Source organism: Suncus etruscus, chromosome 14 (genome assembly GCF_024139225.1).
Source record: "Suncus etruscus isolate mSunEtr1 chromosome 14, mSunEtr1.pri.cur, whole genome shotgun sequence".
NCBI classification, from domain to species: Eukaryota; Metazoa; Chordata; class Mammalia; order Eulipotyphla; family Soricidae; genus Suncus; species Suncus etruscus.
The window spans coordinates 86,207,386-86,231,678 of record NC_064861.1 but is presented as its reverse complement, the minus strand read 5'-3'; the positions used below and the strand labels follow the sequence as shown (position 1 = coordinate 86,231,678).

Sequence of the window (24,293 nt, the reverse complement as noted above, 5' to 3'; positions counted from 1 at the left end):
CTCTTGTTTACCCATGCATACCGACTTAAGTGCACATAGAGATAGAGCAAATAATTGTCAAGCTGAGCTGATGCAAAAACCTATTTTAGATGCTAGTTAGTATGAACTGTACAGTTGTCTCTTTCCTGGGGTCTTTAGAACATGCCAGGACCCAAGAAGGGTAAAAGAACAGTCATCATAGGCCAAGGAAATGCCCATGTTACAAAAAGAACCAAAAGCTAACAAGATATTTGAAAGTTATAAAAAAAAAAAACCCTAAAGCTCTTGTACTTATTAAATTTCATACATAAATACCTAAGTAAAATATTAAATATGTGGTGTCTGTAGACTATCTTCCCTCCTCCAACAAGGCTTCTTTGGGCTTCTAGGTGAGGAGGGAGATGGAACCCAGACGCCCTATATGCAGAGCCATGGAAGGGGCTGGGTTAGGTCGAAGAGAGGGACCAACAGGCTGGAATCCTCTTCCTCCAGTAGGAGCTATAGGAAGGAAGAAAGGGGGCAGGATTAGACCACAGCCATTTGCCTTCTCAGCAACTCCCTCTTTATCCAGACAATCCAGGTTTTATTTTCCTGAACCTGGATGATAGCACCCACTTCCTTCTCCTTAACCCTTTTGCCTTCTCCAGTCCCTCCATCACAAGCACCTTTGTTTCTCTAAAGACCCTATTTGTCTTTTTAAAACCCATCATCTCTGAATATGTCTAACTAGCTCAGAAATAGTCTCTGGCTCTCTATTCACACACTTGTTGGTCTAGACTCTGCTATGCAAAACCTCGTTGGTAATTTCTGCTTCTCTCAGGGCCTAACTATCCTTGATATCAAGGGCTCTACAAAATTGACTGGTCTGATATTGGATTGCAAGTCTATGGGGCTGGAATAAGATTGGTAATGGCCAGAGGACATGCCTGGATCTAATCTCCTTAGTTCCTGCTTACTAACAGAACTCCCCAATTCCCAATCTATCCCTCTTCGGGGAACAAGTTACCTGGGGGACCACATGGGTGGAGGAGGGAGATCCAGGCAGGGTTGGGAGGAACAGAAGGAGCCAGGCGGGGAGCCTGGGAAGAATCTTTGAGTCCCACAAGAGCCTCAGCTGCCTCCCGCTGCAGCTGCCGCTCTGAGGGAGCAGAAGTCCAGGTCAAGCGAGAACTTCCAGTGGTCTACAAAGGAGAGGGAGAAAAACAGACTTGGAACCCCAACTCCTGCCCATCTCTAAGTAACCCTTCAGCCTCTGGTTCCTTTGGTATTCCCCTCCCACTTTCCAGGCTTAACTTCCTCCCAGGGTTCTTGCCCTTCATTCCCAGGACCTGTGACTGCAGCAGAAGAGGGTCTGGGGTGCCACAAGGCTGGAGGATCAGAGTTGAGCATCTAGAAACAAGGAAAGAAGGTGCTGGGTAGATTTAACATGTGACCAAAGGATACACAAAGAAAAGGGAGCAGGATCTTGCTGGTCCGTGTGCCTCAGGTAAGCCCCACTGCCTGTCTTGGCATCATCCCTTTTTGGGAAATGGAGCCACCAGCCCCTCACCCCTCACCAGTGTCTTCTTTTCAGGGCTGCAGTGAGGATTACCACTGGTCAGATTACAGGTGCCAATTTTTTAAAAATTGACGAGAGGGGCAGGAAAGATAGGCTCCATACCTGGCATCATAATATCTGAGTCCCTGAGCACTAGCCAGGATTTTAGCCCAGAGCACAGAGCTAGGAGTTAGGTCTAAGTAAAGCTAGGTGTGAACCCAAACCAAAAACAACAAAGAAAAACACAACCAGATATCTAACTTCTGCCCCACCAGAATTGAATTTATCTCCCCCCTTTTTGGGGGAGCATGTCTAGTGGTGCTCAAGGGTTACTTCTGACTCTGCTCAGAAATCACTCCTGGAGGTACTTGAGTGACCATATGCTGTAAATCTAATTTTAGTTGGCCGCATGCAAAACAAGCACCCTACCTCTGTGCTTCCCTCCCTTTGTTTCCTAATCCCTGAGGAACTCAAAGGAGTAGCCAGAATCAGAAAAATAAAAATTTTGGAGGGGGCTCACACCCAGCAGTGCTCAGGGTTTACTTCTGTGCTCAGGGATCACTCCTGCTGAGCTCAAGGGGTCATTTGATAGTTTCTAGTCTGTCTCCTAGGTCCCCGAAGCTCTCATCCCATTACCCCCCCCCACCCATTTTATAAGATAATTCAACTCCGGGGCTGAAGTGATAGCACAGCGGTAGGGCGTTTGCCTTGCACAAAGTCAACCCGGGATGACATGGGTTTGATCCCCAGTATCCCATATGATCCCCTGAGCCTGCCAGGAGTGATTTCTTTCTTTTTCTTAAGTGAACTAAAACCTCTATTATTTATTTATTTATTTACTTATTTATTTTTGGTTTTTGCGCTGCTCTGTGTCAGAAATCGCTCCTGGCAGGCTCAGGGGACCATATGGGATATGGGGATCGAACCCTGTTCCATCTCAGGTCACTTGCATGCAAGGCAAACGCCCTACTGCTGTGCTATTGCTCTTGCCCCCACCAGGAACAATTTCTGAACAGGATCCAGGAGTAACCCGAAAGCCACCAGGTGTGGCCCAACTACCCCCCTAAAAAAACGATAATTCAACTCTACCAATCTGTTAAAGTAGAAATAAAAGCCACCAATTGTAGGTTGTGTGTGCTGTGTATTCCATACATTATTACTATCTCAGGATAGTGCCAGGGATAAGAAGAATGTCTCCAATTTATTGATTGAAAAAACTCGGGGCCAGAGATATAGCACAGTGGTAAGGAGTTTGCCAGAGATGCAGAAGGACGGTGGTTCAAATCCGGGCACCCCATATGGTCCCCTGAGCCTGCCAGGAGTGATTTTTGAGCATAGAGCCAGGAGTAACCCCTGAGCACTGCCGGGTGTGACACCCCCCAAAAAAAAAGAAAAAACTGGCTCAGAGAGGCTCTCAGATAGGCAGTGAGAAGGGCACTGTCTCACTCATTAGTCTGCCCTTTCCTCTTCAAAATCTGCTATGGGCTCCAGCACAGGATTAGGCACACAATGATCACGTGTCCACTCTGTACTTACGTGTGGGGCAGGACAGGAGGTCCTTGGGGCTCCCCACAAAGAGTAGTCGATAGTATGGGGCGAGATCCTGGGTAGGTTGGGAAGGTCCCATGAGTGGGCAGCCGGAGGGAGGTGCCAGGATCAAATCCTAAAGAAGGCAGGAGAATGCAGTTTAGAGAAGTCAGAAGTCACAATGTGTGGACAGAATGATAGTGCAGTGGGTGCACATTTTGCCTTGTATGCAGCTGATTTGGCTCCTGGAATCTCCTATCTTCCCCAGCACCACCAGGAATAATTTCTAAGTGCAGAATCATTTCTGGGTATGATACCCTCTCCCCTTAAAAAAAACTCAAAGCAAACAAGTCATGGCATGTCTTGGCCTTCCTCTTTCTTACCCATACCTTCCTTCTCTCTTTCTATTCCTGGCAGTGCTTAGCACCGCATACAGCAATGATACTTAGTATAGCAGGTCAGGGCTGGATCTCAGCCTGCCCTTTTTCTTTCTGATACAGTGCTACACTGGCATTCATATATCTGTTGCATGAAAGTTGAGTTGCTCTTACCAGGAAAGGGATGCAGAGGAACTGCAGGTTCTTGGCACAGAAAACGGCACACTACTGGGGGTGGCACTGAAAGCCCAGGAGGCAGCCATTGTCCAGGAGGCCAAGGACCTGGAAGCACTGGAGTCCAAGGCAAAGGCAAGGCTTCTGGGGGGCAGCTGAGCAACAGAGGCCCCTGGGAGTTCTCCTGCAAGGACAGGGTGCAGGTGGGGAAGTCAGGTTCCAGGCAGAGAAAGGAATGGTTCATGTTGGAGGATGGCAGTAGAACCCCAAAACTAGAACTTGGAGGGTTATAGAGTCTCATTTCCCTTATTTTTGCCTTTAGTGAAGAAGTGACTTGCCTGGGGTAATACAACAGGTCAGGGCTGTACCTCAAAACCCAGGCATTGTGGGCACCAAGGAAGGAATTTGGGCTGGAGCTAAGAGAGTTCCTTCTTCAAGGGCTCAGCTTACCTTCCCAGGGGGTGTCAGTGCCAGTGGGATTGGCCCACTGGGGGCCTGAGGCAGGGGCTCTATATTCTCTTTTCCAGCTGTGGAGAGAGTGTTTTGGTGAGCCCTTTTTCTGACACCCCCCCCCATTCCCTTCCAACAAGAATCTGGATTCTTCACCCCCACAAATCCCTCTTTCTATATCTTGAGCCCATTGACTCCACCAGGTACTTGCGTACATGTCACCATTGGGGAAGTTGAGTCCCAAACTAGAAGAATCCCCTTCGCTAGAGTCCCCTCAAATCCTGGCTCTCTTCCCAGGTGGTGCATACTCACAGGGGACTCCTGGTTGAGCTGCTACCTTCTTGATTCGGCTGGGGATTTTGGGGGGACCTGCCCCTCGCCTCATCAAACCTTGAGCCAGGTGCCTCTTCAGTTGTGCTTCCTGTTGTCTGCGTAGGGCAACCTGGGCGGCCATGACTCTTCGGCGCTCCCTGAAATTGGGATGTAGGGTGCAGGTTAGTGGTTCCAGCCCTAGCCCTCACCCCACCCCTGGGCTGGCTCCTACTCACAGGATGAGGACACACTTGTGACACTCGCATGCCTGGAAAAGGCAAAGGCGTTTGTGGCCCTTGAGGTGGGCGGTGACCCCATGATTGCGGCAGCGGGCGCAGGTTGGGGACCGGCTTGCAGCTCTCCTTGGTACAAGCTCCATGCCCTGGGGAACTTGGGGCTCCTCCAGAGGGCCTGAGTCTGAGGGGCACCGCAGAACAACAGGCATTTCACTGGGTTCCATTGCTCTAGGAACAAGAATGGAGGGGTCAGTGTGGCCTGGAGTGGGGGGGGTGAGGGGAGGGGGTCCCCATGAAGACCATAGTGGTGATAGGTCCTCTCTAGGGCCCATCCAGGACCTCAGTTTGTACCCCATTTCTCCCTGGCTGGTTCCCTTCTCCAGCTCACATTTTTGTCTGTGTTCTTGCAACTCAGACACATTTTCTTCCCATCTAGGGGCTGTCCCAGCCACAGATCCCAGTTTTGGGTCCCTTCTGGGAGGGAGGGGCTTCCACCTGACACCCCATGGCAGCCTCTTCACCAAGGACCAGCCTACATCCAACTCCCACCCAGCCTGTTTGCCCTCCACCCCCCATTTTAATTCTCATCCTCCTGCCTCACACCCTTCTGTTCTGATACTTGTGCCCCCTCCACTGGCCAATGACGATTTGGGTCTTTAGAGATTCCTCTCAGGAATTATTCGCCATGCCTTGGCCAAATCCCTGCCACATACCCAGCCCTGTCCCCCTGAGTTCTTCCCATGCACCCCCCATGCCATCCAAACAGGGGCAGATTCGTGTCTGCAGCCCAAGTTCCAGGTGCCTATTCCTACACCAGAACTCACTGCAGTACAACCCCTTCCTCCCTGTAGGTTACTAGGGTGCGTTCCCTTTCTGAGGCTGCACCCCTAGACTAGGGGGGCCATGGTCCCAACTCCAGGGTCCCAGGGAGGAGCGAGTTGAAGGGAGAGGAGAGAGAGGTGTGAGGAGAAAACAGGAGCAGGACAGGGGTGAGGGGGTTGCCTGGGGTCGAGGGGATCCAGGAGAAAGACAGAGACAGGCAGACAGAGACAGACACACAGAGAGAACCACAAGGCTGATCTTGAATCGTCAGAGAAAGAGAGAGAGACAGAGACAGAGACAAAGACAGAGAGAACCAGAAAGGCTGATCTTGAATCGTCAGAGAAAGAGAGACAGAGACAGAGAGAACCAGAAAGGCTCATCTAGAATCGTCAGAGAGAGAGACAGAGACACAGAGAGAACCAAAAAGGCTGATCTTGAGTCGTCAGAGAGAGACAGAGACACAGAGAGACAGAGACAGAGACACAGAGAGAACCACAAAGGCTGATCTTGAATCGTCAGAGAAAGAGAGAGACAGAGACAGAGAGACAGAGACAAAGACAGAGAGAACCAGAATGGCTGATCTTGAATCATTAGAGAGACTGAGACACAGAGACAGAGAGAGACAGAGACACAGAGAGAACTAGAAAGGCTGATCTTGAATCGTCAGAGAAAGAGAGACAGAGACAGAGAGAACCAGAAAGGCTGATCTTGAATCGTCAGAGAGAGACAGAGACACAGAGAGAACCAGAAAGACTTATCTTGAATGGAGAGAGAGAGGAGAGAGGAAGAGAGAGAGACAGAGAGAGACAGAGACAGAGACAGAGAGACCAGAAGGGCTGGTCTTGACTCCTCAGCCCCTCTGGTTACCGCAGCCACGAGCAGCCGCGACGGAGAGAGAGCCCGATAGACTCAGTCAGGAGTAAGAAAAGAAGCTTGTGCGGACGTTCCAAGAGGAGGAACGGCTGGGCTCGTGCTCGTTTTCCCGCCCCTTTCACGAGGACCAATCAGCGCCCGGCGCGACGTTCGGTTGCCGAGGGCCGCCGACCAATGAGCGTCCAGAGCCTCGCTCTCCCGCTCACCCCTGGCTTTTGTCTCGCATCTTCCGGGCGCCAGACTCTCGGATCAGCCAATAGCGCCTCGAGTTAGTCTCGGGCGCCTCCTTCCACTCTCGTGGTTTGCCTCGCCAGACTGTTCGGCCCCTTGGAAGTCGAGTGGCCAATGGGGCGTCGAGTAGCGTGTTTTGTTTTTTTTCCTGTCAGCCAGCCGGGTCCTGCCCCTCAGGAACGGCCGCTCTGGCCCCGCCCCCAGAACGTTGGCCTGCTGCGCCCTTGGGCTCTGGCCTCAACTCCCGCCTCTTGCCCAACGCCTTCCCGCGCTTTGCCTTGCTGCCTTGCTTTCTCCTCAGTCTCTCAGAGCTGCCTCAGCAGGGCCCATTTTACCCTTTATGGAGTCTTCCCCTACCCTGTGATTTCCTCACCCTCGCATCCCTTCCTCCTCTTTGAGCCGTGTTCCCACTCTTTTATTTTTCAATTTTTTTTCATTTTTCCATTTTTCCCATTTTTCTTTCCTCTTTCTTTCTTTCTTTCTTTCTTTCTTTCTTTCTTTCTTTCTTTCTTTCTTTCTTTCTTTCTTTCTTTCTTTCTTTTTCTTCCTTCCTTCCTTCCTTCCTTCCTTCCTTCCTTCCTTCCTTCCTTCCTTCCTTCCTTCTTTCTTTCTTTCTTTCTTTCTTTCTTTCTTTCTTTCTTTCTTTCTTTCTTTCTTTCTTTCTTTCTTTCTTTCTTTCTTTCTTTCTTTTTTTACCTCTGCTCTTCTTCACCTTGGGCCCCTCTCTTAATTTTTAATTTATTTTTTTATTTTTATTTTATTTTTTTTTTACCTCAGATGCCTTCCCTCTTGGGCTGCTCCTCAGGGAGACTCTACACTTGTCTTCCTTGTCTTCGATCCTTGTATTTATAACCCAAATTTCACTCACCCCATCCCACTCTCTCACTCCTCTCTTGGCTGCCCCAGACGCCTCAAGTTCCCTGTCAAGGCAGGCCTCCCTTTCCTCTTCAGTTGGCTGAATTTCACCCCAGATTTCTCCTCAGTGGGAACTCCGTGCTATTGGATAGTCTCTTTCTTTCCATTTCTCTAAGCCTCCTCACCTCCATGTTGTCCCTGTTTCTCCCAGCACCCCTCCTCTAAGATCTTCTCCCCCATCCAACTTCCCACTCCATCTTTGTAGTCCACCCTTATATTTCTGTGCTTTTCACCACTGCTCTTCTCTGGGTTTTCTAATCTTCCACAGGGATTTTTTTATCTGTGGGGGGTAGCCCCTCCACACCCCATAACTACTTCCTTGGTGGCCCTCTCTGAAGATTTCATCCCAATCTTCCCTAGTGGTGTCCCTGCTCTTGTCTGGATCATTGGGGTCCTGTGGTTTACGTGCAAGGCTGGGGTGTGCCCTTGTTCTCCCTAGGTGTAACCCCTTCGTGGGGACCCTCTTTGTCCGTCTTTATTTTCCCTACCTGTGTCCCTTCTCTTCCTCTGGGGTCTTAGCCCCTTTGTACCATTTCTGCCATTTTGACAGAAAGGGTGGCAGAAACGAACACTTGCAGGATTTCTATAGAGAAGAGCAGGATCAGGCAAAGTGGGAAAGGTTGTTTGGGGTCACTGGGGGAGGTGTGAGGGGTGCTGTGGAATGTCAGCTATGAAGTTAAAACTCAATTCTTTATTTCTTTTCTTTTTTGGGTCATATCTTGTGATGCTCAGGGCTTACTCTTGGTTCTGTGCTCAGAGTTAACTCCTGGTGTACTTGGGGGATCCAATGTGGTACCCAAGATTGATGGATCCAGGGTTGTCTGTATGCAAAGCAAGCACCTAAAACCTTATGCTATTTCTATGACTCCAAACTTTTGATTTTGAAATGGTTACTGGCTTACAAGAAGTTGTCAAAACTTTATGAAGGACTCTCTAACCTCTTCGAAAAGACCACCACGGTGACATATAAAGTATAATATACAAGAAGGAAATTGACAATACTCTTTAATGAGATTTACAGAACTCATTAACTCTTTATCAGATTCACATGCAGTATTTCATTAACATTCATTTCTTGCTATACTTATTTTTGAGGAAGCCACACTGGGTTGTGCTCAGAGCTTATTCCTGTGCTTCAGGGGATAGTTTTTACAGGGCTTAGTGCTAGGGATTGAATTTAGCATGACTGTGTGCAAGGCAAGTCCCTAAATACTGTACTATGTTCTGACCCAACCTCTACTTCTTTATACTCTTTTTAAAAATATATACTTTTTTGGGGGGGGTCACACCCAGCAGTGTTCAGGGGTTACTCCTGACTCTACGCTCAGAAATCGCTCCTGGCATGCTCAGGACCATATGGTATCCGGGGATTTGAACCACCATCCTTCTGCATGCAAGGCAAAAGCCCTACCTCCATGCTATATCTCTGGCCACCAAAATATATACTTTTTACTTAAAGTTTTTCTCTTTGGACCAGAAAGATAGCACAACAGTTGGGCAAACGCCTTGCACACAGCCAATCCAGAACAATGGTTCGAATCCCAACATCCCATATGGTCCCCCGTACCTGCCAGGAGTGAATTTTAAGCACAGAGCCAGGAGTAACCCCTGAGAGCTGCCAGGTGTGACCCAAAACCAAAAGAAATTTTTTTTCTCTTATCTGTAGCCAGAGAAATAGTACAGCATGTAGGTCATTTTCCTTGCACTTGGCTGACCCAGGTTTGATCCCAGGCATCCCATATGGTTCCCCAAGTCAGGAGTAACTGCTGAGCATTGCCAGGTGTGACCCAAAATAATTTTTTTTTAAATTTTCACTTATTTTTTTGTTTTGTTTTGAAACCACACCTGCTAGTCCTCAGAACTTATTCCTGGCTCTGTGTTCAGAGATCACTCCTGGTGGAGATAGAGGGGCATATGGTTGCAGGGGATCAAACTCAGGTCAGCTGTGTGAAGGCAAATGTCTTACCCACTATACTATCTTTCCTTCCCCTAAAATGGTTTCTTTAAAGACCATTTAAAGTGCCGGCTCCGTGGCTTAGCTGGTTAAAGCGCCTGTCTAGTAAAGACCATTTAAAGAATTTTAAGAATTTTAAAGAATCTAAGGTTTTAAATTTTTTCTTTTGAACCAAACATTATTTAGTAGTATGTCAGTTATCTTTATTCTAAAATGTTCATTATTTCTTTGTGCTTTTGGGGCCACACCCAGCAGTGCATAGAGTTTACTCCTGGCTCTGTGCTCTGTATTCCTGGTGGTACAGGGGACCATATGGGATGCTGGAGAAAGAACTCTGATTGGTTGCATGTAAGGCACGCTCCTTACCCACTGTACAATAGCTCTGGCTCCTGTCAGTTATCTTTAACATCTTTTAACTTTTTTTTATCTTTAACTGTATTGTTCTGGCCTCAATATTTTTGGTGGAAAATCTTGTCTAATGCGATTGTTTTGAGTTTTCTACTACCCTCTGCTCTACACTGTGTCCCAAGGGGGTTATAAAAATTTGGACAAGAGTCTGGATGAGAGATGCTCACATGGTGGGTTTGGAATGTATTCAAGGAAGAGGGATTGTGGACATAGGAAGACCTGTGTCCCTGAGGGTCTCAAGGAACCTATGTCATAAAAACTGACCATCTTTCTGTCCTAAAACAGAGACTCAGAGGCAGGTGATAGAATTCAGGGACTGAAAGAACCAAGCTTGAAACCTAGACAGAAACTGGGTCCAGACTGACTGCTGGACTAGGATCCAGACACAGGCATGGGACCCCAATATTCACATCCTGTGCAGCTGCTCTGCCTCCTAGGGCTCATCTCAACTGTACCTTGTATGTCCTGTGGGTCTGAATCTCTGGGATTCCCAGAGGGTTGGGGTTGGATCCCTGTTCTAGGGGATGGCTGGGTTCCTCGGGAGACTGAGCTCTTGGTGGTACAGTTCAGGGGCAGAGAAGACAAATGAATAGTATTCTCTCTCTAGGGGCTGGAGCTCTTTTATGCTTTGAATCAACATATTCACTCTTCAGAGTTGTTAACATGCATTACTGGAGGTGGCCTCTAAGAAGGAGTATGGAGTGTAAATCAAATGAGGGCTGTGAGGAGACACTGGTGCTCATGGAGACAGGTGAAAGGAAATGGCTAAGATATATTTCCTTGTGCTCACTCTTTTACCCACAGCTTCATTCCCTGTACCCATGGACTCTTCCATAAGTCTAGATATTTTCCCCATTCTATATTTGTAAACATCAGGGCATGGACAAGAGAGGGGCAGACCCTAACTGATGGTGATATGGCTGGACAAAGCAGAATGGAGGCATGCAGATTCCAGGAGGGGGTAGGATAATCTGGGAGATAAAGGATGGGGGACAAAAGGGAGAAAGGAGTAGAGGAGTTCTGTGGGGAGGGGAGTTAGGAGCTACACTTGGAGATACCGAGATTTGACACCTGAGCACTGAGGGAGTGGACATGGGAAGCGGCCAAGTTGTTGATGGGGAAGAGCCAGGGTGGAGGATGGGAACACTGTGAGACCAACTACACTGATAAAAGCTCTCTCTAACATTCTGCTTCTCAGGGACCAAAAGGGGAGTAGTAGGTTTTAAAGGTTGCAGCCAAGTTCCATCTTACCCCCAGAAAACCTCCTATATTGTGGCACATCCTGGAATTTCCATTGTCTACTACAGCCGCGTCTGCCGCATGTATCTCTGCAACAGTCTTACCAACATGGATCCTTTTCTGAATCTCAAGGCCCACATTTCTCGGACTATAACCTTTTCTTCCGAGGTTTGCCCAACATGTGTGGGCAGGCACAGTTGGGAATGCATCCCAGATTACGTCTCCTCTGAATCTTGCCCCAATGATGCTACTAAATGTTATAGCTCCACCTTAAAATTTCAGGCAGGTGAGAGGAAAGCTTATGTTGTACTTATGAGAAGTGTCCTCAGTGACTTCCCAGGAGAGAGTGGTTGGATCTAAGGGAGAGATGTGGGTTGCATGGGTCCAGGCATATGACTTCTCAGAGGGAGGAAAAAAGTTTTGGGGCTCATGTCTTTGATGGGAGAGTAGGTGCCCTGATGTGTGAGGGGAATCTAGATGTGGGGCACTGCCTGAGTCCCTAAACGTTCCTGACTCCTCCCTATTTTCCTTTCAGGTTCTCTGAATTCTACCTTCCTTCTCATGGGCTGTACCTATACACAGAGCAAACTGTTAACACATTTTCAGACTATTGGGACTATCGAAGTGTCAGAGGTCATCAACATCTTAAAGAGGTCCCAGGTTGTAGATACTGCCCCCTCCAGTCGGGGGCCTGCCAGGGGCAACGTAGGCAACCTTATAGGCCTCCTGTTTATTTTTAGGTTTAGCTGGACTAGATAATACCCAGATCCCTTCACATAATCAAATAAAAAATGAGTTACCTTTCTGTTTTGTCCTGTGGTGCATGAGGGTTTTAGAGGTGTGAAGATATGAAAAGGTCTCAGTGCATGCAAGGAGGTAAGGCATGGCCCATACATGTGGTGAAGTGAACAGGGCAGGTGGTGGAGGGTTGTGGCAAAGTGACCATGTCATGTTCAGCAAGAGTGTGGAGCCCAAATATTCCTTTCTCTACATAGCCTCTTTCTCTAGGGACCTGTGCTCTGGCCTGGGTTCAACCACTAACAGCAAATTCTGGTCAAGTCTGTCCAACTTTTTTGGACCTTATTTTTCTTTCCTCTAAATGAAAGAACTTAGGAGTTTTCAGGGTACTGGGGTGCTGGGATTGAAACTGAGGGTTTGGCTGAATGCCAAGCAAATGTCCTGTTTCATCTTCACTGGACTTCAATGAGGTTTTATTCCTCACTTACAAAGATGAACTGGCTCTAGGAGGTTAAATTATTTGCCCAAAGTAGAATTCAATCTCGCCTTCCCTGAGGAAATTTTACCCTTCTGCTGAGAAAATTTTTTTGTTTTTGTTTTTGTTTTTAGGCTACACCCTGCGACACTTGGGCTTTACTCCTGTCTCTGTTCAGAAATTACTCTTGGCAGGCTGGGGGTCCCTATGGGATGCCAGGAATCAAACCTAGATTGGCCACATGCAAGGCAAATGGCCTACCCACTGTGTTATCACTCTGGGCCCTGCTGAACTTTTCATTGAGAAACTTAGGTGTCTGAATTGCTTTCCTCTACAAAATTGTTTGTTTGTTTTTGGGTCACACCCAGCAGCACTTGGGTTATTCTTGTCTCTACGCTCAGAAATCGCTCCTGGCGGGCTCGGGGAACCATATGGGATGCCGAGATTCAAACCACTATCCTTTTGCATGCAAGGCAAACGCCCTACCTCTATTCTATCTCTCTGGCCTCCAAATAGTTTCTTTTGTGTAAGTTGGCAAACTTGGAGGAAAGGAGATGGAGTAGGGGCCGGGCAGTGGCGCTAGAGGTAAGGTGCCTGCCTTGCCTGCGCTAGCCTTGGACAGACCTCGGTTCGATCCCCCAGCGACCCATATGGTCCCCTAAGCCAGGAGCAACTTCTGAGCGCATAGCCAGGAGTAACCCCTGAGAGTTACCGGGTGTGGCCCAAAAAACAAAAAAAAAAAAAAAAAAAAAGAAAAAGAAAAAGAAAGGAGATGGAGTAGAGCTTGTGGTGCCCAATTCCTGTCCCCTACCCTCACCCCCTCAACTCTGGTTATACTTTCCTAGCAAAAGGGTACTGTCATTATGGTCTATGGCTTAAAGGTTAGCAAATAATTCTGCAACTTCAGCTCTAAAAGAGGTGAGTGTATGTATGAGTGTGTAGGATTGGGCAATAAAGCAGGGGAGTTTCTTCACTTCTTACACTTATAAATTAATTGAATAAATAAATTAATTGAGGGGCTGGGCGGTGGCGCTAAAGGTAAGGTGCCTGCCTTGCCTGTGCTAGCCTTGGATGGACCGTGGTTCGATCCCCCGGTGTCCCATATGGTCCCCCAAGCCAGGAGCAACTTCTGAGCACATAGCCAGGAGTAACCCTTGAGCGTTACCGGGTGTGGCCCAAAAACCAAAATAAAAAATAAAAAATAAATAAATTAATTGAATTGATCTCAGTTTAATTATTTCCTTTTTTTTTTTATAAAATGGAAGGACTGAGGGTATTTTTTTTACTAGAGGTGAAGCATTGGTTGTGTGCTACCTTATTCATTTTACTTTAAATACATGATCATGATTGATTTCCCTTTACAGATAAAGAAAAAAGTTTAACCACAGGGCCCACATTTGTACATAACTTGGAGCAACTGAGACACCAGAGAGCTGTAGAAACAATCTCCTAGGTCACTGCTTTTTTTGTCTATTTGTTTTTGGGCCACACCTGGCATTCTCAGGGGTTACTCCTGGCTCCCTGCTCAGAAATCACTCCTGGCAGGCATGAGATGCCGGGATTCGAACCACACTGCTTGTCCTGGGTCGGCCACTTATAAGGCAAACACCCTACCACTGTGCTATCTCTCCTGTCCAGTCACTGCTTTTTTGGTTTGTTTTTTGGGGTCACTCCTGGCTCTGCACTCAGGAATAATTATGCATTAGGAAAACATAGGATGCCAGGGATTGAACCCAAATGTACCATGTGCAAGGCGAATGCTTGCCCTGCTGTACTATTGCTTAGGCTCCTTGGCTTAAATTTTCTTTCTGGGGGCCGGGCGGTGGCGCTAAAGGTAAGGTGCCTGCCTTGCCTGCGGTAGCCTTGGACAGACCGCGGTTCGATCCCCCGGTGTCCCATATGGTCCCCCAAGCCAGGAGCGACTTCTGAGCACATAGCCAGGAGTAACCCCTGAGCGTTACTGGGTGTGGCCCAAAAACCAAAAAAAAAAAAAAAAAATTTTCTTTCTGATTTTGGGTCACACCTGGTGATGCTCAGGATTACTCCTGGCTATGAGCCCACAATTTGCTCCTGGCTTGGGGGACCATATGGGATGTGGAAGGATAGAACCACGATCCATCCTGGGTCAGTCGCATGCAAGGCAAATGCCCTACCACTGCACCATCACTCCAGGCCCCAGGAGCAATTTCTGAGCCAGAGTCAGAAGTAACCCCTGAGCGACACTGTGTGTGGCCCCCAAACAAAACAAAACAAACAAAACAAAAGAACTACAGGACCCATATGGTCCCCCGTGCCTGCCAGGAGCTATTTCTGAGCAGACAGCCAGGAGTAATCCCTGAGCAACTCCAGGTGTGGCCCAAAAACCAAAAAAAAAAAAAGAACTGCAGGAGTGGCTCCCAAGGCCCCTTCGGCACTACTTAGGAGTACCCACCCCTTCCAAAAATCTTTGTTTTGGCCCAGATGAGCCCATCTCCAATTTAAGAAAAAACACTTGGAGCCAGAGTGATAGTGCAGTGGGGAGTGTATTTGCCTGCATGTGGCCAACCTAGGTTCAATCCCTGCTATCTCATCTGGTCCCTAGAGCACTTCCAGGAGCGATTTCTGAGTGCAGAGCCAGGAGTTAGCCCTGTGCAGAGTCAAGTATAACTTCAAAATAAACAAACAAACAAAAACACTTGGGCCAGTAATTAGTGCAGAGGATTCCTGTGCACAGGCTTAACATTCAGGAGCTTGAAGTCCATCCTTGCCACCACTGGGAATGACTCCCAAATAACTCATTAGGAATAGTAGCCTCTGAGCAGTACCAGATGTGGCCCATTAATCTTCCTCCTTCACTTTCTCCTTTTTGCTCCCCTCCCTGCCCCACCAAATTTGACTTTGGGTTCCAGGTCTCAGAATCAGGGTCTAAATCTTTAAGAATCAGAAAAGGGACTAAGTGGGGCTAGAGCACTGGTCTAGCAGGAAGGACACCTGCCTTATATGCGAGCAAATCAAGTTTGATCCCTGGAACCCCATATGGTCTCCTGAGCCCTAGGAGTGATCCTTGAGTAGAGCCAGGAATCAGCCCTGAGAACCACCAGCAAGAACAATAATGGGGGGGCCAGAGTGATGATGCAGTGGTAGGGTGTTTTCTTTTTTTTCTTTTTGGTTTTTGGGCCACACCCGGAGTTGCTCAGGGGTTACTCCTGGCTGTCTGTTCAGAAATAGCTCCTGGCAGGCACCGGGGACCATATGGGACACCGGGATTCGAACCAACCACCTTTGGTCCTGGATTGGCTGCTTGCAAGGCAAACGCCGCTGTGCTATGCCGCTGTGCTATCTCTCCAGGCCAGGTAGGGTGTTTTCTTTGCATGAAGCTGACCCAGGACAGACTGCGGTTCGATCCCCACTTTAAAAGCATCCATATATTAGCTATTAATAGCAATGAACAATGCAATGTGATAGATGTAATTTCTTGTGTTTATTTTTTGTATTCTTTGAATAGATACTCAGAAGTGGGGTTGCTGTGGTTTTGTCTGTTTTGTACAGGGTTCTCCCCAACTGCCACAGCTTTTCCTCCTCTTTCTCCTCTTCTTCCTTCTCCTCCTCCTCCTTCTTCTCTTCCTTCTTCTATTCCTCATCCTTCTTTCTACCTCCTCTAGGTTCTTTTTTTTTAATATATTTTTAATTTAAGTAACATGATCATATTTGGGTTACAGTCATAACCAGAACATCCCCCTTCACCAGTGCAACATTACCCCCTTCCCCCTTCCCATCCCCTGCCTGTATTCGAGACAGGTATTCTACTACAGTAATTTGTTTTTATTTTTTTTATTTTTTTGGGTTTTTTTGGGCCACACCCGGTAACACTCAGGGGTTACTCCTGGCTATGTGCTCAGAAGTTGCTCCTGGCTTGGGGGACCATATGGGACACCGGGGGATCGAACCGCAGTCCGTCCAAGGCTAGCGCAGGCAAGGCAAGGTACCTTACCTTCAGCGCCACCGCCCGGCCCCAGTAATTTGTTTTTAAGTTCATATTTTTTTTCCTTAAAGGATAAGAGTAAAAAAATATAGTAAAGGTGTGATAGTGGCAATCACCAATGTTTACATAGGTACAGAAAAATGGAGAAAATGGAAAAAAAAATCCTTGACCTCCTCTAGGTTCTTTTTTATAACCTGGGTCAAATGTACTACTGCTGAGCTACATACTTTGCTCTCTCTATATTCAGCTTCTTAAATGGTTAAATTCCAGAATTTTTTTTTTTTCTGATTTGTTCTGAGGCCACTCTTGGTGGTGCTCATAGTTACTCCTGGCTCTGCACTCAGGAAACTTTGGTGGGTCTGTGGAACATATGGCACATTGGGGATTAAATGTACGTTGACTGTGTGCAAGGCAAGCTCCCCGCTCACTGTACTATCTCTTCATCCCACCCCCTAATGTTTTCTAAAATACAACAATCTACAGTCCCACCATTTCATTTTTTTTTTTTTTTTTTTTTTTTTTTTTTTGTGGTTTTTGGGTCACACCCGGCAGTGCTCAGGGGTTATTCCTGGCTCCAGGCTCAGAAATTGCTCCTGGCAGGCACGGGGGACCATATGGGACGCCGGGATTCGAACCGATGACCTCCTGCATGAAAGGCAAACGCCTTACCTCCATGCTATCTCTCCGGCCCCACCATTTCATTTTTTAATTGTAATTTTTTGGGGGTTTGAGAACACACCTGGTAGTGCTCAGGGTAGAGAGTTCAGAGTCCTGGGCAGGACACAATATGTGGCCATATCTCTGTTTTCAGACCTTCTCACGACTCAAAGGATCAAAGCCTAGACACTGTCCTGAGAGCACCTTCTGGTTGGGGATAGAGTGCTGGTTCATTTCTTCTAGTCCATTCAGGGCTCAGGGGAGTCTGTTTGGGCTTCCAGAAATCCAGGGGATACTGATCCTCAGGTGGAATCCCCAAACTTTGAGGGGCTCAGAGCTGGTCCTTGGGCTCAGGTTCATGTTGGTTCACTGGGATTATTAGGGGTGATTTCCTGAGGATATTAAGAAGCCACATCAGCCTTGGGGTGACTCAGCAGTACAAACTTGACTTGGGTCAGTAACTCCTGGAAAAGAAAGAAGAGGCCTGAGTTCTGTCCTGTATCAGGGCACTTCCTGGGATGTCCTGGCCTACTGTTCCTAGCATAAACTTAGGTATGGGTATGACCTGCCTACGTGGGGTGGGCCTCCCTCCTGACCCTTCCCCATGCAGCACCCCTTTTTCTGCTATTCTAAAACCTGGAAGCACCACCAGGGTGAGCTATGGGGTGACCTGGGCTTTCCGGTCTGAGAGATCAGCCTCATAGCCTGAGATTGCAGGGCTAACGCCAGGCAGGGGGGCCTGGGTTGGTGAGAGAAGGATATCAGGAGATAGAGTGAGGGCAGTGTTCTGGGGGGCCCTGTGACTCCTGCAGAGCTGACTCTAGGATGAATTGAATGCCTGCCTGTTTCCTGTTAGAGCATTAAAGGGACCCTTTCTGGCCCTTGGATACCTTCACCTGGCTGGTCTTCAAATTGAATGGGACCAGAGTGGGCTTTGGGCAGGGAAGAGGGTCCTGTCTCAGTCTTTTGAGACCTTTCCTGTCCTTGTCATGGAGTGTCAGATCTTCCTGTGCCTTGCATACACTTGTGCTGAAGTGGGAGGCAGAGCTGCTTAAGGCACATGGGATAGGAGTAAGCAACAACATGTAGGACCCCAAAGGTCTGGGTCAGCTCAGGAGTATTAAGGACACAGGATGACATTATGGGATACCCTTTAGCCACTGAAGAGGAAGAGGGAGAGGATAATTCCTAACTGAACTTCAATGTCAGGGCTGACATAATACATGCAGTCCCCTGTGCTGAGTTTCATTAGGACCCTTATGTGCCCCAAGGCCAGATGTGAGACTGGATGAGTGACAGAAGGGGCTGTGGGTCAGGACCTCCCTCCTGACTCCTGGAAGGATAGGATACTCATTGGGGAAGCCCACAGGGGACTGGTGCTCTCTGGGGTAATCTGTCCTGGGTTCCTAGAAAGGTCAGCTGCAGGTGTAGGCAGGAGTCACTCCTTGTGTCCTTCAGAGGACAGACAGGGTCCCACTTCCTAGACCTTGTGGCCCTATTTACCCAGTGTTGGTGGAGTGGGACACCAAGCTGGAGGTGCCCACAGGACCTGAAGAGGAATAGCCCTGGGCAAGGACAGAGGAGGGGAGCCAGGACCAGTCTCTCCTTTGGGCTCTGAATGAGGTGGCAGTCAGAGGGAAGATGGGTGGTGCCCCGTGGGATCCCTGGGACCCCCACATGCAGAACTCCTGGGGAACATGGTGTGGTCACAGGGTTTCTCCCTCCTAACATGTCTGGACATGAGGCCTCAGCACCTCCAGACCCACGTCATGGGCCCCCCTTTCTCCCAGGACACATGTCAGGGCCTGTGGATCTCACATCTGCTACTTGGGTGATAGCTGACTCTACTCCAACCATCCCAGTTCTACTTTCTGTGGGCTCAGATCATGAGTTAGTCCAAGACTTCATGGGGTATACAGAGATTTTTTGGGTGTTTTTGTAGGTTTTGGTCTCCTCAGGCTACACCATCAGTGGTCAGGGGTCCCTGAAGTTCTGGAGGAAGCCTGTGTCCAGGCTGTGCTCACTCTCTGAGCAATCTCTACCCAGGGAGGGGCTTTGAATCCAGAACCTGAGGGGCTGCCGTGGCACTGGGGGTGCAGTTGACTGAGTAACTGGAACAGCACTGAGAGGCCGGCTTGAAATGGGCTCAGGGATCAGTGAGGCTTTGAAGGGCCCCTCAGACCGCAGCTGGGAGAAGATCTGGGGAAGGAGAGAGCATCCTTGTGGAAGGTGGAAGATGGAAGGAAAAGGCCTTCAAGGCCATAGATAGAACCCAAGGAAAGAGTGTCCTTCCTTCAGGTCTAGGGGAGCCCACAACAGCACAAGCAGGTGGAAAATAGTTTCTGACCTTTCAGACCTTCTGAAGAATAGGAAGTAGCAGAGGGCCGCTGTCAGCTTTACCCCAATCAGGACCCCGATGACAATGCCTAGAAAGGTTCCCACTGGGATGTCTGTGGCACTTCCTTCTGCAAGAGGGAGACAGGGGAGAGAAGGGAACATTCAAGTGCTTTCCAGGGGGGACTGTGGGAGTCAAAAGGGTCAGGCCACTCTGGCAGGAAGGAAGTGACACAAGATCTGCCTGTATTGACTGGGCCTCCCACTCCCTTCCTATGAGCTGCCTCCTGGTTCTCTTTTTCTTAGGTTCACACCCAATACCACAGAGTCCTCCTGCTCCAAGGGGCTGGAGCAGTGATGTGGGTTTTGGGTGAGTGGAACAGAAAACAAAGCCCTTATGGTGCCCTCGATCCCTTCTGAACTGTCTGTCATGAAACTTAGCATGTCATCCTCTCTGCCTTCTCAGCTCTTAGACAGTAAAGGGGTGTGTGGTATCAAGAGAAAGAGATGAGAATCGAACTCTAGGACCTACAGGGCAGTGCTCTGTCCAAGGGGAAGCCCAGACTTAGGTTTAAGAAAGTACCAGGAGGGCTGGAGAGATAGCATGGAGGTAGAGCATATTTGCCTTGCATGCAGAAAGATGGTGGTTTTAATCCCAGCATCCCATATGGTCCCCTGAGCCTGCCAGGAGCAATTTCTAAGTGCAGAGGCAGGAGTAACCACTAACACTGCTAGGTGTGGTCCAAAAACCTAAATAAATAAATAAATAAATAAATAAATAAATGTACCAGAACATGATCGGGGGAAGACATTGGCAGACCCCAGACTCAGGACCTCTCCTGTTCTCTCTCCAGTGAGGCCTGATCTACCTCACAGTGCTTTCCAGGAATGTGTGGGTCCCTTCACCTGCTCACACCTGTATTGTCCGGGCTCTGTGCATTATTCCTGGGGTCCCACTGACAGTTTCCTAGATGTAGGGGTGGGGCCCATCCCACAGCCCTTCAGAAGCCTGGGCTTCAACCTGGAACCAGTTGTTTGAACATAAATAACACAGGGATGCCAGCAGCAGGCAGGGCTGAGTCGGTTCAGCATCAGGAAGAGACACTGTTTGGGGAACCAGGATTGGGACCTGAGCCCAGAGCTCCTTCATGCAGAGCTCGGGCTCTAGTCCATTGAGTCTCTCCAAAGGATGTTAATACTCAGTTGGTGTTGGGGTTTTAGAGACATCATCAGACCCCTGGTCTGAAGGACTGGATAGTGACTGAAGAGGTCTGCACTGATTGATTGGAACATTTTCAACTGTGATGGCTGACTCAGTGACTATTTGTCCTGTGCCTCAATTTCCCTCAGTGGAACCAGGCAGTGATTGTGAAGAAAGAGAGATTCAGGGAAATTGAAGCTGTTCCCAGGAGCAGCCTCTGCTGTTGATGTTCCCTGGGAGGCCCCAGGAGCATCTTTTCTCCTGCTCCCTCTGGAATCACTGACCTTAATCAGGCGGCTCCTATGTGAATCCCCAGACCAGCCCTTCTGAGAAAGGAGCCTGCAGGGTCTGACTCTGGGAAAGGACCCAGATCTTTTCCTTCTCCTGTGTGTTCTGTGCAAATGCTCAAAGAGAAAAGCTTCATGGGGGTTAGGGAGACAGCTCTGTTCAGACAGAATCCCCTGTGTGAATGGAATAACTCCCCCCAGAACCCGAAGTTAGAGCAGGATCACTCACGGTGCACATGGAGTTGTCCAGTTCCATAGAAAGTCTTAAAATTCTCTGTGAGGATGCGAATTATATAGATCCCTGTGTCCCCCTTGGTAAGATTCTGGATCAGCAGTGATCCATTGGTGTAAAGGGTCTCTCGGCCACTATATGCAGGTCCAGGGATTATGGTTTCTGGATTTGCTAGCAGTGTTATAATTATGTTGCGGTGTTTAGTTTCATTTTTGTACCAGTTGCGTGTTGTAGAATTCTGGGGCATATTATGGACCAGGAGAAGGACACGGTTCCCTTCAGCAGCATCAGGTGGCACCGATTCAACCTTGATCTGGGCAGTAGTAGGTGAGTTCCAGAGGGTTAAAAGTGAGACTGGAGAGGGGGTGGGGAGAGGGGAGAGGAGAGAGAGGAGAGAGAGAGAAAGAGAGAGAGAGAGAGAGAGAGACAGAGACAGGAAGAGAGACAGAGACAGAGACAGGGAGAGAGACAGAGAGAGAGACAGAGAGAGACAGAGAGAGACAGAGAGAGAGAGAGAGAGAGAGAGAGAGAGAGAGAGAGAGAGAGAGAAATTTGTATTAAATCTCTTACTTGGGGAGAAATATGTCTCCTGGACACAGATCAAATCTAAGTACCTTAGATTTGGTGGTAGTGGTGGTAGTGGTGGTGGTGTGTGTGTGTCTGTGTGTATCTCTGTGTGTGTGTGTCTGTGTGTGTCTGTGTCTGTGTGTGTTTGTGTCCACAGGTCAGGAATAGCAGCAGGATCACCCTCACCTCAGCCCCTGCCCTTGTCTCTAGCCCCTTCTTCCCTAGTGTGCTGCCTCCCTTCCTCCCTGCCTGCACATTTTACTCTACTCAGGTGCACTTGGGCGATGCTTCCTGACCTGCTCTCAACTTCCCCTTCACTGTGAAGTCTTTATTTTGGGGGTTTGGCTTTGGTTTTCTATGGGATTCTAAGGAATTCTCCTGAGTTTGCTCATGGCCCCTCCTGATGGTGCTCGTGACCCACCAGAATTGGCTGCAGGGTACGCCACGGTCCTCCCACTTGTCCTGTCCTGAGTCCCCCCCTTTACATGTTTTTGTTTGTTTTTTGGGGGGCACACCTGGCAGTACTCAGGGGTTACTCTTGGCTCTATGCTCAGAAATCCTGGAAGGCTCGGGGGGCCATATGGAATGCTGGGAATTGAACTTGTGTCCGTTCCAGGTTGACCACATGCAAGGCATATGCTATCACTCTGCCCCCCCCCCTTTAGTCCCTCTTGACACTTGTTTGCCATTAACTTCCAGATGCTTTGTGATTTGTCTTTTGGTCCCTAGGTCGTGAGCCCATGAGAACAGGGCCTGTGTGACATTTTGTCCCCACTGTTCTGGATTAACTGCCAGCCCCATGCTGAGAATTGAGTCATCCAGATTTTTACAACGTGGTTTTATGTGTTTTTGTGTCCTAAGATTGTTTAGGGCATATTCAGTGCCCTAGTTTTATGTCTTGTGAATAAAAGCTATCTAATTTTCAATAAACACAGGAACTGAGATTTTCTTCCTCACAATATAATATGTCCATATGATGACACTATTTTATCTGAGCCCACACCCCAATCTTCTGTTTCTTTTGGAGCAATATATATTGCTGTTTAGGGTTTACTCCTGGATCTGATCTTGGTAGTCCTTCTTGGCCTTTCTTGGGGGACCATCAGGTTCTATGGATTAAATCAAGCTTTTGAGATGCAAAACCTGAACTCTAACCCTTTGAGCTGTCTCCCCAGAATACCCCCATGTCTTTGTTTGCTTTGGACTATTCCAGCTATAAGCTAGAGTACTCAGCTATACTCCTGACTCTGTCTTCAGAAATGACCCTTTAAGGGATTCATTGACCCTGTAGAGTTTTGGGGATCTAACCTGAGCTGGGTGCATGTAAAGCAGGCATCTTTCCACTGTCCTGACTCCCACAATCTCACCCTGCTCCACTGTGCTTCCCCACCCCACCCCCTAGTGCCAGGCGATCATTGTATCCCCTCTAGAGCCCTGTCCCTCAGGAGACCCCAGCCAGTCTCTGTTCTTCATCCCCCACCTCCAGGAGCCCTTTACCTGTGAACAGGAGCTCCCACCAGGGAATGGCCTCTCTGTGGTCAGGGACTGAGTGGGACTCCATGTGCCGCTACTGCTGGGTCTCTCCAGCTGAGAAAAAGCTGGAACCCCAAGAAAGCTCCCAAGCCCCTCTGACTGTCTTGACAGACAATATGAGCTCCTGAGCTTCCTCTTCTTGAGCTGAGCTCCTCCCCTTCCCTCTGTCCTATCTAAACTTTGTATCTTGTGCAAAGCTAAGGACTACTTTAGCTGCAATTGCGCATGCAGCACACACATACGTGTACAAAACCACATATGCATACAAACACTTTTGCCCTTATTTGAGGTAAGACAGACAATTTTGCCCACGGCTCCCTCAGAGCTCCAGATGGGGTGCTCTGGTCTTCCCTCGCTGCTGTCCCTCTCTCTGACTTACCTCATAAACAGGAGCCGTGGGTCCCTCAGAAATTAATCTCCTGGGGCTAAAACCTTTGATGCCCAGGAGCTTCCTCTGGCACTTTATAAGGTGCCAGTGCCCTGGGGAGGCTGAAAATGCTGCCACAGCTGCAGGTCACAGGAACCCCATCAGGTGACCAGGACATGGGGGTAGCCTGTCCTGCATCAGGGTTCTTGAGACTCTGAAAACTGGGGTTCTGGCCTCTAGGAGGGGATCCCCTCCCCACCCACCCCCGAGAGTGAGCAGCCACCAGATTCTCAGAGTATTTGTTCAGCTTGGTCTTGGTATCCACTTTCCATGCAGTGTTGAGGAGACTGTATTCCCAGGAGGCAGCCCCAGACTTGGGCTCTATTAGGACCTCACAGAGACCTAGACCTAGACCCAGTTCAAATGATTGTTTCCCTGTGTAAACAATTAATATGGTGTCACTTGTCCTCCTGGGCCCCACATGCTTAGGAGGTGGGTCCCCCCAAGCAGGAAGGGGTCAGAGCTGCTCTTAGTTGCACAGGGGAGCTGAGTAACCATAAGGCTACTCCTTCCACCTGTAGGATTCTCGATGGTCTTGTGCAGGTACAGACCTGTAGGTGTGTATCTAAGTCTGATTCTCTGTGAGGACTTTTCCTGCATGTCCTGGGGGCTGGAGCAGCACTGAAGTCACAGGGCCTGGCTCTATGGTTCTCAATGCTTCCAGAAAAACCAACTTTTGTACCTCCTGGGACTCAGAGACTGTTCTTGTGCTTGCTGACCATCCTGTGGGACTTTTGTTTTCTGCTTGTAACTCCCCATGTCACTCCTCCTTCACTATGGGCTGTTCCAGCAGGGACATGGGGGAGGATGTCCTAGAAGTTCTGGAAGGAATGGTAGGAAGGCAGGC

General features: G+C 48.7%; 2 protein-coding genes across 2 annotated transcripts; one reads left to right on the top strand and one right to left on the bottom strand.

Moving 5' to 3' along the window:
- Positions 1–364: 364 nt before the first annotated feature.
- Positions 365–4,816, bottom strand: DMRTC2 (DMRT like family C2). The gene is made up of 8 exons (XM_049787202.1): positions 4,593–4,816; positions 4,357–4,514; positions 4,045–4,121; positions 3,595–3,775; positions 3,053–3,179; positions 1,308–1,368; positions 986–1,160; positions 365–477 (listed from the first exon to the last, which is right to left on the bottom strand). Exons 1-8 carry the CDS (start codon positions 4,814–4,816, stop codon positions 365–367), a joined length of 1,116 nt encoding a protein of 371 aa, XP_049643159.1.
- Positions 4,817–10,186: 5,370 nt separating this feature from the next.
- On the top strand, positions 10,187–23,035 carry LYPD4 (LY6/PLAUR domain containing 4). The gene is made up of 6 exons (XM_049787502.1): positions 10,187–10,292; positions 10,994–11,320; positions 11,570–11,774; positions 21,154–21,246; positions 21,697–21,757; positions 22,889–23,035. The coding sequence occupies exons 1-6, from the start codon at positions 10,187–10,189 to the stop codon at positions 23,033–23,035; spliced, it is 939 nt and encodes a 312-aa protein (XP_049643459.1).
- Positions 23,036–24,293: the final 1,258 nt, after the last annotated feature.

What these genes read in the sequence shown, in the direction of transcription:
- DMRTC2 (XM_049787202.1), bottom strand. Translation starts at nt 4,816, where the DNA reads ATGGAACCCAGTGAAATGCCTGTTGTTCTGCGGTGCCCCTCAGACTCA. An exon ending in CACTGACACCCCCTGGGAAG is followed by an intron (nt 3,776 to 4,044) that starts GTAAGCTGAGCC and finishes TCCTTGCAGGAG; the next exon opens with AACTCCCAGGGGCCTCTGTT. An exon ending in CTCTTCTGCTGCAGTCACAG is followed by an intron (nt 1,161 to 1,307) that starts GTCCTGGGAATG and finishes TCTCCTTTGTAG; the next exon opens with ACCACTGGAAGTTCTCGCTT.
- LYPD4 (XM_049787502.1), top strand. Translation starts at nt 10,187, where the DNA reads ATGGGACCCCAATATTCACATCCTGTGCAGCTGCTCTGCCTCCTAGGG. An exon ending in GGCCTCCTGTTTATTTTTAG is followed by an intron (nt 11,775 to 21,153) that starts GTTTAGCTGGAC and finishes TGCGTGTTGTAG; the next exon opens with AATTCTGGGGCATATTATGG. An exon ending in CTTGATCTGGGCAGTAGTAG is followed by an intron (nt 21,247 to 21,696) that starts GTGAGTTCCAGA and finishes CCTTGTCTCTAG; the next exon opens with CCCCTTCTTCCCTAGTGTGC.